The following is a 12925-nucleotide window of genomic DNA, read 5'->3' on the forward strand; positions in this document are numbered from 1 at the left end:
GCTGTGTTGAAGTGTGTTTTTTTTGGCGTATGTGTAGGCTTGAGGGGGAATAGGAATAAAGGTTGGCACAGAAAATGCAGCCCGGGTTGATATCTCAGAAGCGACACCATACATGCATGGGTTGAGTTAATTTGTTGTTTGTTCTCTCCCTTGCTACAAAAGGTTTTCCTCCGTGTATCATCAGTGACTAAGGATTTGTCCACATTACGTGTATATCGCTTAAAAACAATAGTAACGGCTGTCTCCACTGACGAGAGCGATTGCTATCCATTCACAAACTTATTCACTCTGAGGATCGTTAGGACTTCCGTTCTCGTGTAAAAGGGAAAACCGATAGCAACGAACAGACAGAGAAAGACTCGTTCTTTATTTCTTTACGTTTACTCATGCATAAATTAAACAGCTAGGCTGCCGCACCGCTGCGTGGAAACAAAGAACAAAGGACAAATTGGACAATTACATTTGCGATGTCCTATATGACGTTGATAAGAGATTAATTTATCTCGCAGATGAACACACAAAAGAATATAGATTTTTAATTTATACTTCAATTTGTTAATAGATAATCGCCATTGTTGAACAGACAATTTCAGCTTGAATTTTAGGATCAAAGACTCTTTCTTACATATCCGCTACTGAAAAGTGATGAGAAGCAGTAAAACAGAGAAAGGAATTTCGTCTTGAATTTGATTACATCTTCAATTACTCAGTAGAATCTTTATAATGATTTGACGTTATAATATACCAGTTTTAATCATGTGAGAACCAGGGCCCAGCTCTCAGAAGTTCCTCTTTTAAGTTCATATCAAGCTTTTGAAAAGGCATAATCCTGTCTAAAATGCTACAACACATTACTTAGGTTTATCTAAAACATATTAATACTTTTACCTTTGTAACCTCTTGTGAGCAGTAACAATGAAAAAACAAAACAAAACAAAAAAAGGAAAAGAAAAACAAAAAAGGGAAATACCAAAGAAACAAACAAACAAAAAAACAAATATATCTTTACGCCAGTAAAATGTTAAATATTTATGTTTAATATATTTTTAACCTCCCGTGAGCAATGAATATCTCATTTTACTTAATAATTACATAAAACCCAGGCTCAAAATCTATACTTTATTTTATAAGCACTGGCAAATGCTTAATTAATGTGTCGCCTCACATTAGGAGCAAGGTGGCACAGTTGTTTGGCCTTCGGGGCGCGTAGTCCAGAGTTCGATCCCAGGTGACATCACATCCTTCTTTCAACTTCTCTCCTTTCTGTATAGCTTTGACTAGCCATACCCTTAAAACGGCCGAGCATTGACGGACAAAGGAGGTTGGGGAGAGTAAAATGAGCGTACCGTCGACATCAAGTTTATCAGTTATTACTCAGTTACGAGTTACAGACGAGTTATGGTTTTTATTTTCGTTAGAAACCTCAAATGACCTTGGGCTTTTTTCGTTGTTTAAGTAATATTTTTCTTTCTTAAATAATTGTGTAGCTGTTAAGTTGGCAATTAACATAAACACACACACTAAGAGGGAAAACGAATGAAAAAAAAAATAATAGAAAATACTCGACAATAGCAGGCGGAACTTTTAAGCAGCGATACGGTTAACTGTTCGAGAAACGCTAATAATTCGGAAAAAAATATATTAAACGTTATGACCAGGGGCAGATTGTCTCGTGTAATTATGTCATCCTTGTCATTTACACGAAAACAGAAGAGTAAGAAAGTATAACTACATGCAGATGCAGTTCATTTAAATATTGTAATAAGAAAGCCCTAAGAGTACAAAAAGGCAAACGTTTTTGTTGATAGCAAAAAAATATTCCCAAAGAAAAGGCACCGAACAGATCGGATTACTGAGATGAAGTCGAATCTTGGCACCTTGTCATTCTTATTGTGGGTCGTTTTAACGATAACTAACTTCAGGGAAACAGAGTGTATTAGCGGCCAACTACCATCAGGCAAAAGAAACACGGTAACTTTTCACGATCGAATTTTATTTATTTTTTTTAACAGGTTTTAACTTGAAGTATAATAATTTGTAATTTTATCATACTAAGGTAACGCGCCACTGTGGGTTGTAAAGTTGTTTTTGCTTAGCTTGTGAAGTTGACCTAAGAATTCTTTGCCTATAAAAGTTCAAGTAATAATAATAACAAAAAGAACACCAGCAAAGACTGTGATAATAGAGACAATAATAATAATAATAATAATAATAATAATAATAATAATAATAATAATAATAATAATAATAATAATAATAATAAAACCTAACTATAGAATACTTCCCACACGTATTAAATACATCTTTCCTTATAGGGTATGGCGCTAATGCTCCGAAGAAGTGTTTGTGCAGCTGCCCGTAAACTAGATTGTACGTGACCTGGTATTAGAAGACAAAGCTAGACCACAACATCGTTGAGAGGGTAGCCGGGGAAAGCAGGAAAAAAATGAAATATTTAATTGTATCAGACCTTGTCATGTTAATAGTTTAAAGGCGTAAGAAATAAAATACTATGAAACTTGGGCTGTGTTAAAGTGTGTTTTTTTCTTGCGTATATGTAGACTTGAGGGGGAATAGGAAGTAAGGTTGGCACAAAAAATGCGGCCCGGGTTGATATCTAGGAAGCGACGCCATACATGCATGGGTTGAGTTAATTTGTTGTTTGTTCTCTCCCTTGCTACAAAAGCTTTTCCTCCGTGTATCATCAATGACTAAGGATTTGTCCACATCACGTGTATATCGCTTAAAAACAATAGTAACGGTGTCTCCACTGACGAGAGCGATTGCTATCCATTCACAAACTTATTCACTCTGAGGATTGTTAGGACTTCCGTCCTCGTGTAAAAGGGAAAACCGATAGCAACGAACAGACAGAGAAAGACTCGTTCTTTATTTCTTTACGTTTACTCATGCATAAATTAGACAGCTAGGCTGCCGCACCGCTGCGTGGAAACAAAGGACAAATTGGACTATTACATTTGGGATGTCTTATATGACATTGATAAGAGATTAATTTATCCCGCAGATGAACACACAAAAGAATACAGATTTTTAATTTATACTTCAGTTTGTTAATAGATAATCGCTATTGTTGAACAGACAATTTCAGCTTGAATTTTAGGATCATAGATCGTTTCTTACATATCAGCTACTGAAGAGTGATGAGAAGCAGTAAAACAGAAAAAGGAATTTCGTCTTGGATTACTCAGTAGAATTTTTATCGTCTATAATGATTTGACGTTGTAATATACCAGTCTTAATCATGTGAGAACCAAGGCCCGGCTGTCAGAAGTCCCTACTGTTATCTATCTAAATGTTTATGGCTCTTCTGCTAGTGTCCCTCAGGCTCGAAGAATATACTGTTACGACGCACCAGACTGGCAATATCGAGTAGGCAACGGCAAAAGAAGCGAGCTAAACAACAATCGTTAAAAAGTGAAGTATTCTTCAGAAATATTTCATTGGTACCCTTATGACCGTACATCTAAGGTGCTGGATATAATGACAAAATTCTAATGTTTTGTTGTAACCATGCCCTTATTTACCTTCTTTTTTGGTAGAGAAAAGTGATCAGCTATCGACGAAGTTTGTGCGAAGCTGCACGGAAATTGGTCTGTTACCGGGAAATGGAGCTGAAAGACTATTGAGAGCCAACAGAAAACAAGCGCGAGAGTTCAAAGTATTATAATCCTCGCTCTATCTAGGGAACAGCGTTTACTTCAACGATGAGCCATTTTAGATGTAACTTAAAGTTACACTGTGTAAATGTTTGAGATGAAAGCGAACTGAATAAAACGAATTGCTATTTGACACTTGCAGAAAATGTAAATTATATACTGTGGTGGCAATTGCCACAAGAAAAACATTAACACTGTAATCCGAGGCTGACAATTTTCCACGGGCGTAGAGGCAGGGTGAGTTTTCGTTACTCAATTAACTAGTCAGCGCTGTCCTTCAACGCTGTGGTAGGTACTTGATGTATGGGAGTATATATTGTATTGATTCCAAGTGACGGGGATGATTGAATGGGGCCGGAATTCAACCCCCCCCCCCCCCAAAAAAAAAAAAAAAAAAAAAAAAAAAAGGCTTCGATTATGCGGAATGTTTTGCCTCCCAATAACAGTGTTGTCCACAAGTCACAAGTACAGTAGTTGGATGTAACTAATTTTATTCACGATTCGCTCTCACTTAGTTTCACCGCAATCACTATGTCTCTAAAAACTAAAAAGCATTTTTCTTTGTTCTATTTTAACGCAACCGCGAATTCCGAATTTCGAATCTATGCTATAACCCGGTATTTGCCGAAAAGAAATAACAGTAATAACAGTGGTTTGTGGATTCTATTTTGATATTGAAGATATTAGAATCATTGTATTTGTCACGCATTCTTGTAATCAAAAATATCCGATACGACAAAGCATCATTTTTTTAGACTCCCCCCTCGAGTCCTGCGATTGAAGCATAGTACAAACCAGGTCAACCAATCGGCGCTTTAGTTTCGACATTGTCGAATCAGGGGGAAGGGAGGCGGGGCTAATTCGAAATTAAGAGCACTTTTAAATGTTTTAGTTCTTGGAAGGGCTTGCTTCTGCTAGAGAGTGCTTGCAATAAGAAATCACATCAAAGAACATCAAAGACGAAATCCTATCAGTGTTTTAGTCTTGGCTGATGTCGAAATGTTGTTAGTTTTGTTGTTGTGCTTTGATGAGACTGGGAAATAAGGCAAATTTTGGAGCACAATATATTGGTTGGTGTGATGTCTTAGCGATTTTTACGGACTTAATATAGGTAGAAGTAGATGTAGATGATGTAGATAATAATTTGAATCGATGGAAAATCATGTCTGTTTTACCGTAGGTTTCTACTTTAAAATCAGTAACAATCAATTCAACAAATTGCTAAACAAAACACCGCAAACTTTGTTTTTCCAACACCCCCGGCCACTCTAAAGATCCGGAGACTTTCATGTTTAACTGTCAATCATGAGCAATACGAGCGAACTTAACTTTCTGTGCGATTTTACGCTCTTCACTTAGGGGCCGACCATTTAACTCTTGAGGGGGAGGGGTGGGCCGGTGATTTCTGGTCATCAAGAATATTTTTTTCAAGCAATCTGCTGGGCAGGATATTTTTCCCTTAAGCTTTCTATTACATTTGTGCTGCATGCAATTTTTTTCTTCTGACATGCGCTTGCAGGAAATTTTTTTTCAAAATCACCCACTTGCCCCCACCTCAAGAGTTAAATGGTCGGCCCCTTACATAAAAATGAGAAAAAATAAATAATCCTGACCAACGGAATGTCTGGATTCAGAGCTTTCTACTGTAAAGGGGACTCCAAAAAAAAGAAACAGGGATATTTCCTCTGTTGTGTTCAAAAATGGGCTGAGCTGTATGTGCAAATTAAGAGGCAATCAAGGAACCACTTCAAGAAAATAGCCACAATAATTTGGTATGGAGACAGTTTACGAAGGATATGAAAACATGAAGATAATTATCTTTGCGTCGAATTCAAAGAAAGATATCTGTCGATCAAAACAGTTAGACTTTCTGCGTCTCCTTTATCGACTGCAAAACAGTAATTCTCCGAAAAGCGAACATTGTCAAAATTTCCTTGAAGAAATGCAATCCCTTTTTCCCTTACTTCGTCCATTGAAGACTTCATAATTGTCGCTTGAAAACCTTCATCTCGCGATCGCCCGTCTGGTTTTCCGCCAGATTGCGAAAAAGGGCCATAAATAAGGTCAAAAAGTCGACTGGAAGCGACCCGAGCGGAAGCTCGATCATTTAACCGGAAGTCCCTCTTCATTTTGCCAAACTACTGCTGACTCAAGATTAATTGAGTAACGAAAACTCACCCTCCCTCTACGCCCGTGGAAAATTGTCACCCGTAATCCGATAGCAAAGGGCGGAGGATGAGGTAGGGAGAATAAGCTAGTTGGCGACAGGGACAAAAGGTCGACTACATCCGGGATAGTGTCGCCCTGAAACAGTTAGGCATTATAATTTCGCACATTCAATGAACAATATGCCAACTTACAATTATGAACACTATCTAGCATAGCCTAATCGGCACATTTAACAATTAAGAAATGACACTGCATCTCGTTTTAGTCAGAAATTCGGATGTTTTGTTTTCAAATAGCCGTAAACTCGTTATTTATTTCTTTGTGTTTACTCATCGGAGCCACTGCCTGGAAATTGGACTAATACAATTGGGACGTCTTATATGACGTTGATAACAGAAGTAATATAATTTCAGTATCCCGCAGATTAACACAAAAGAATATAAAGGATTTAATTTATACTTCAATTTGTTAATAGAAAATTGCAATTACTGAACAGCTAATTGCTGCTTGAATAATGATCAGAGACTTATTCTTACTTAAAAAATCATCCGCTATTGGAGAGAGATGAGAAGCAGAAAAACCGAAAATGAATTTCGTTTAGGATTTGATCACATCTACAATTAGTTAGAATCTTTACCGTCTACAATGATTTGACGTTGTAGCTACCAGTCTCAATCATATGACATACATAACGCCCAGCTCTCAGACTGAGTTTCTGTTATAAGTTAACATTAATCTTTTCAGAAGGCATAATCCTCTTAAAAAATGATACAAGACTGTACCTTTTAGGATTTCGACAAGCAGGTAATATCAATATGCAATATATATTTCGGTTTTAGCTTGGCGCGCGTTTCCTTAGCAGGCGTCTTTTAATTATTCCCTTTTGATGTTTTGGATAACAATTACAACAACTTCATTCGAATAAAAACAAAAGTAATTATCACACGAAGAGCCCATAAGGGTTATATATAAACCAAAGAGAGCATATCTTTGATGATCGTCCTCGTATCATCTCAGCCTCGCTATATTTACATTAGAAAATTTTCATGTTTGATATAATGGAATCAAGAGTTCTCGCGATTCTACTGAGCACTTTTCTGGTAGTGGCTTTTATAACTGACAAAGCTGCCGGTATCACAGCACTACGGTGTCGTCAGGCTCCCTGGTGTAAAAAGAACAAGGAAAGTCATAGAGAGGTAAATTTATTGTGGCCATAGCTAGCATTGCCTTAACGTTCTTTCGAACTGAGGAGGTATCACAGAAAATCTGAGACCTACTCTTTGGTAACAAAGAAAAAACAAACAAACAAAGAAAAACAAAACAAAGAACAAAAAGCAAAAACAAATTACACATCGACAAAATACCATTTGATCTGAATTTACTTTGCTTGATTTGATTAATTTACTCTTTGGAAGTTCTTGGCTACCTTTAAGCATACGCTCCATAATTGAGAATTTCAATTAAGAACTGCTTGTATTTTTTTTTTCAGTTTCTTTAAGGTAGCAACGCTGAAGTACAAACGGAGTTTGTGCCAGGCTGCACGGAAACTGGCTTGCAAAAGGGAACAAGAAGATTTACCCGCGTAAATAACGAATGAATATAAGATGCGATAACGCTCTTGCCTTTCAATGTAACATGGAATCTAACTACACGGTCTTAATGAAGCCCAACTTTGAGTGTGATTTTAAAAAGAGCAAGTAAAATAAAGAATGTCTTTGATACGGATCAGTAACGCGATGCTTCTCATTATTTTTGTCATTTTCATATTTTCACTCAGTTATGTTATTGATATTTAATTTTTTAAGGGTTGGTAAGCTCAACAGACACTTGGAGACAAGTAGAACTACTTTCGAACGATATGGCGGTGGTTAATAACAAACAAACAGACAACAACAGCAAAAAAGCAAACAAAAGGAAAAAAATAAGAAAAGAAAGAAAAAGCGTGGTGTTTTGAATGAACAATAAATAGCCAAAATTTCTACGCCGGTAAAGAAATAAGGGCCGTGTTTTTACAGGGAGGTGGGGAACCCCAGGTAGCTGAGCCTGTCCATATAATCTCTCATTGGTGGGGTGACCCGCCGCAGCTTACCTCGCCTACTTGAAGTCCATGTAAACAGGCCCTAAATTATGTTCTAGATATTTTGAAAATAGCTTGATGTAATGAAGTTGCTAGTAGGCTTAATTCGGATCTCGCCGTATTTAAAGCCAAACGAAACTTTGCATTGCATGTCATGAATGAGTCTAGACGGGCCTATTATAAACAATATATTGATGAGTACTGTTCTGACCAGGGAAGGCTTTTTCGGGCCAGTAAACGCCTTTTCAATTTTCATGTAGATAGGGCTCTGCCGCCTCATTCGGATGCTCGTATGCTAGCAAATGAGATGGGGGAGTATTTTGTTCACAAAATCACGGCTATTCGGTCTGCGCTGAATGCGGATACCAGTGGCGCAACTTCGCTTGCCACATCAGCCTCAACGTGTAGTGAGTTTTCTGAATTTTCTCCACTGTCTGAGGAGAGTGTACGGAGAATTGCTGCCTCATGTGCAAAGTCGTGCGCCTTTGATCCCCTACCATCGTCTATTCTGTCCTTCTGTTTGGATGAACTGCTCCCTGTTATTAGGAATATTGTCAACTTGTCTCTTGAGTCTGGCGTCTTTGCAGAGGACTGGAAGAATGCTTAAGTTCACCCCCTGCTTAAGAAAGCAGGTCTCAAACCTATTAACAAAAATTTTAGACCGGTGAGCAACTTGCAGGTTACATCAAAGATTACGGAAAAGTCCCTGGCTATCCAATTACAAGATCATATGACAGCCAACAACTTATTTCCTGTCCTCCAAAGCGCATATCGGCAGAATCACAGCACTGAGACGGCGTTATTAAAAGTTAAAAACGATCTTCTGCTAAATATGGACAAAGGTCACGTCACATTGCTTGTTATGTTAGATCTCAGCGCTGCGTTTGATACCGTAGATCACGGTATTCTGCTGCACAGGCTGCAGTCCAAGCTCGGCCTTCGGGATAAGGCTTTATTATGGTTTAAATCTTATTTGGCGGGAAGAACGCAGCAGGTCTCAGTTAACGGATCGCTCTCTGATAAATTTAATCTGACTTGCGGGGTCCCACAAGGTTCTTGTTTGGGCCCCCTCTTATTTACCATCTACGCGAGTTCGCTGTTTGACATCTTGAAATCTCATCTGCCATCCGTTCACACCTATGCGGACGATACGCAGCTATATATATCGTTTAATCCCGTTGATAAGACCAGCCAGGCGTGATGCTGTGATTGCGCTTGAGAACTGTATTCGTGACGTTCGCGCATGGATGAGAGATGATAAGTTAATGCTAAATGACGATAAAACTGAGTCCTTGATCATTGGCGCGGATCGACAGTTATCAAAGGTGTCCGTTGACAAGATCAAGATCGGCCAAGCTGAGGTATCGCCTGCCTCTTCAGTGCGCAATTTGGGCACCTGGTTCGATTCTCATCTGGACATGTCGACAAGACTTGTGCTAGCGCGTTTTATTATTTGTACAACATCCGGCTCATTAGGAAGTATTTGTCTCGCGAGTCCACCGAGAGGCTTGTTCACGCGTTCATCACAAGCAGGCTTGACTACTGTAATGGTTTATTGTTCGGTGCTCCTAAGTATCAAATTAAGAAACTTCAAAGAGTCATAAATGCCAGTGCTCGATTGGTTTACTGCGCACCTAAGTATTAGTCATTTACATGAAAACAGAAGCATAAGAAAACACAACTGCATTTAGATGCAATTCATTTAAATACTCAAATAAGAAATTCCTAAGAGTATAAAAATGCAATTTTTTTGTGGATAGCAAAAAATCATTTCCAAAGAAAAGGCACCGAACAGATCGGAATAAGATAAAGTCAAAACTTGGCACCTTGTCATTCTTATTGTGCGTTGAATTGTTTTAACGATAACTAACTTCAGGGAAACAGAGTGTATTACCGGCCCACTACCAGCACGCAAAAAAAAAAAAAAAACACCGTAACTTTTCACGATCATAATAATAATAATAATAATAATAGTAATAGTAATAATAATAATAATAATAATAATAAACTTAACCTTACATAAAAAATAGAGGAAAAAGATATAATTAATAATAAAAGTTCAGAATTCTATAAAATAAAGAATTCCATTATGCAGAGATAATAATAATAATAATAATAATAATAATAATAAATAAATAAATAATTATAACAATAATAATAAAACCTAACTATAGACTACCTCCAACAGGTATTAAGAGTGGTTGTGAGAGAAAACCGGGCAAAATGTTAAAAATGTCAACGGAAGGGGGTCGACAGAATAAGTTCATACTAACATCATAGATAGGTCTGGTGGAGTAATGGACAAATATACCAAACATAGGTTCTTCACTGCTCTTGTATTACAGATACGAGCATCACTTTTTTCGACCCCCTCGGACGCCATTTTTATAAGCAAATTTTCACCATTTTCTGAAACTCACAGAACCCTCCAAATTTAACGAGCGAAGTTTATTTTTTGTATGCGATACAAGACATCACAGAACTACTTTCTAAAACCATAAGATTTGTTAAGTATCCACGGACAAGACAATTTTCTTATTTTATCTGACCTAAACTCAGTGTCTGCAAACGAGCAAAAAATCGGGCATTTTTGAATTGATCTACAGCACACAACTAAAACGACAGAACAACTCTGACGGCCAAATTGCAGTCTACTATTATCCATGTAACCAGAACACTAATAATCATTTTGGGCCATTAAAACAGGAAGAAATTAGAAAACTCACATTTGTTATAGTTTCCAAGCTTTTTCTTGCAAACAGGCCGGTCCCTTCGTGTTTGTTTTAAGTCCTCTTCGTGAATTTTCCATCATATTTCGCTGTAAAGTATGTTCAGCAGCTGGAGAACATATCAAAAAGCTCCAAAAAAGGGCAAAAAGTGCTGAACGATAGGATGAAACTAGAAAATAACAAAGCGACGCCATCTTGAAAATTCAGCACTCAGGAGGGACTGGCACTAGTAGCTGCCTTGTCCACAAGTGATGAATTACCAAACCGTATAAAAAAAAAAAAAAAAAAAAAAAAAAAACCGGCTTATCAGCGACCTATTACAGTCCTATGTCTTCTTCAGAAGATTTTGTGGTACTCAGATACGTCGGTCCAGCGGTGTTGCAGATTATAGACCCGAACCAATACGGCGGTATTCCAAGATCCTCCACCTTGTACGCTTTGATATCCATGGTACATAACTGGTCACAAGCTACTGACGCCACGGGCGCGGCTGTTAGAGTGGTACTTTTCGACTATTGTAAGGCTTTCGATCTTATTGATCACAATATGTTGGCCAGAAAGATCGAAGCCTTGGACATGCCACGGTGGGTTCGCGTTTGGGTGCTCGATTTTCTGTCAGACAGGAAACAACGTGTCAAGCTGTCATCAGACTGCCGGTCAGAGTGGGGCCTAGTCCCAGCCGGGGTGCCACAGGGGACCAAGCTTGGTCCCTGGTTGTTCTTATTAATGATCAACGATCTTGAGGTCGACGCGCTCACTTGGAAGTATGTAGACGACACGACTATCGCCCAAACGATACCGCGAGGTTTGGCTAGTGATGTACAAAGCGCAGTTTCCGCTGTTGAGGCGTGGTCGATCGAAAATAGGATGGAACTGAACGCTGACAAATGCAAGGAGATGCGCATTGACTTTAAAAGGAACACTCACAATTTTCGACCAATTGTGATAAATGGCAAGGAACTATCAGTATCAAACAGTGTAAAAATCCTAGGAGTCACTATTAGCTCAGATTTAAAATGGAACGAACACATCTCAGAGTGCATTAAGAAAGCGAACAAGCGCCTTTATTTTATTGTTCTTCTAAAGCGCGCCAACGTTCCACTGAGCGACATTGTAAATTTTTACTGCACCGTGATAAGACCTGTTTTAGAGTACTGCGCGCCAGTTTTCCATCATGCGCTTCCACAGTATCTTAGTGACGACATCGAACGAGTGCAAAAGAGAGCGCTCTCCATCATTTGTCCTTATGCGTCGTATTCAGAATGTTTGGTCAGGTTCGATTTAGTAACCTTGCACGCTAGACGTGTGGCCCTGTGTAGCAAGGTTTTCGAGTCTATCACGTCATGCCCTGATCACGAAGCCTCCCCGAAAAAAGCTTTATTGAGTCGCCTCCCACCCCTCCCCCCCACTCCCCCTTCTCCCTAGAGCTTCCCTGAAGCCAACTTTTTCGCAACTTGTAGTATTTCGAGCAATTTTTTTCGTTTCAAGCACCTTTTACGTAATTTCTGAGCAATTTTTCTTACTAGTTTTCTTCCAATTCTGAGATATCTGAGCAGTTTTAAGTGCTTAAATTGGCCTTGCTTCCAAATTGCAGTGTTTTAGTAGACAATTTATGAATTTCCTATGAAAAAGGAGCCAGATCCTCACCCCTTAGGGGCAGATGATGGGCGCAAGATGCAGCCGGGCTCCTAGGTCAGAGGTTTTTTTGAACAAAATTCGAAATGGCGAACGTCGATTCACACTTGACTGACACGAGTGTCTAAGGTGAAGAAGGTCATCCAACAATTTTAATGGCTCATACTAGCATTCAGTTACAATTATTAATATTAATATTGATTTTAATTGTGGTTTACGGGTTTCTGATGTCGGACAGAGTTATCTAGCAATTTAATTACGCTGCAAAATTGCACAAAATTACTTTTTTATACTCTACCAGGAGCCATATATATATATACGTCGGGGTAGTAGACCGTAACTGGATACTTTTTCCAGGGATGGGGCTGACCTCATCGAAATATATATCATAGCCATTAAATGTACAATTTTTAGCACATTTTGTGCCATCTTGTGTGACTCGCGCGCGCATTTGTTGCAACAGCACCGTGGAAAGGATTAACAAACGAAATGGCGTTGGAAATTACCTTCGTAGGAGATGAATAAATTCGGTTTCTGTCATCAGTGCCTCCTCTGAAGTTAAGGCAAGACCTTAACAATTACTCTAAATGTGAGGACTGTGAAAATGGATTCTGCTTGTGTTAAACGCCGTAGTGAGA

The 12925-nt window shown here is 38.5% G+C and overlaps 1 protein-coding gene and 1 long non-coding RNA gene across 2 annotated transcripts in view; both read left to right on the top strand.

The window, feature by feature from the left end:
- Positions 1 to 1933: 1933 nt before the first annotated feature.
- Positions 1934 to 12925, top strand: part of LOC140937551 (uncharacterized) — a 149160-nt gene continuing 138168 nt past the window's right edge. The window contains exon 1 of the long non-coding RNA XR_012165489.1: positions 1934 to 1971. This is a non-coding gene — a long non-coding RNA (uncharacterized lncRNA). The remainder of the gene's footprint in view (positions 1972 to 12925) is intronic.
- Positions 10980 to 12925, top strand: part of LOC140936612 (uncharacterized) — a 12106-nt gene continuing 10160 nt past the window's right edge. The window contains exon 1 of the mRNA XM_073386108.1: positions 10980 to 11765. Coding sequence (XP_073242209.1) covers positions 10980 to 11765 — 786 coding nt within the window. The remainder of the gene's footprint in view (positions 11766 to 12925) is intronic.

Source organism: Porites lutea, chromosome 5 (genome assembly GCF_958299795.1).
Source record: "Porites lutea chromosome 5, jaPorLute2.1, whole genome shotgun sequence".
Classification (NCBI taxonomy): domain Eukaryota; kingdom Metazoa; phylum Cnidaria; class Anthozoa; order Scleractinia; family Poritidae; genus Porites; species Porites lutea.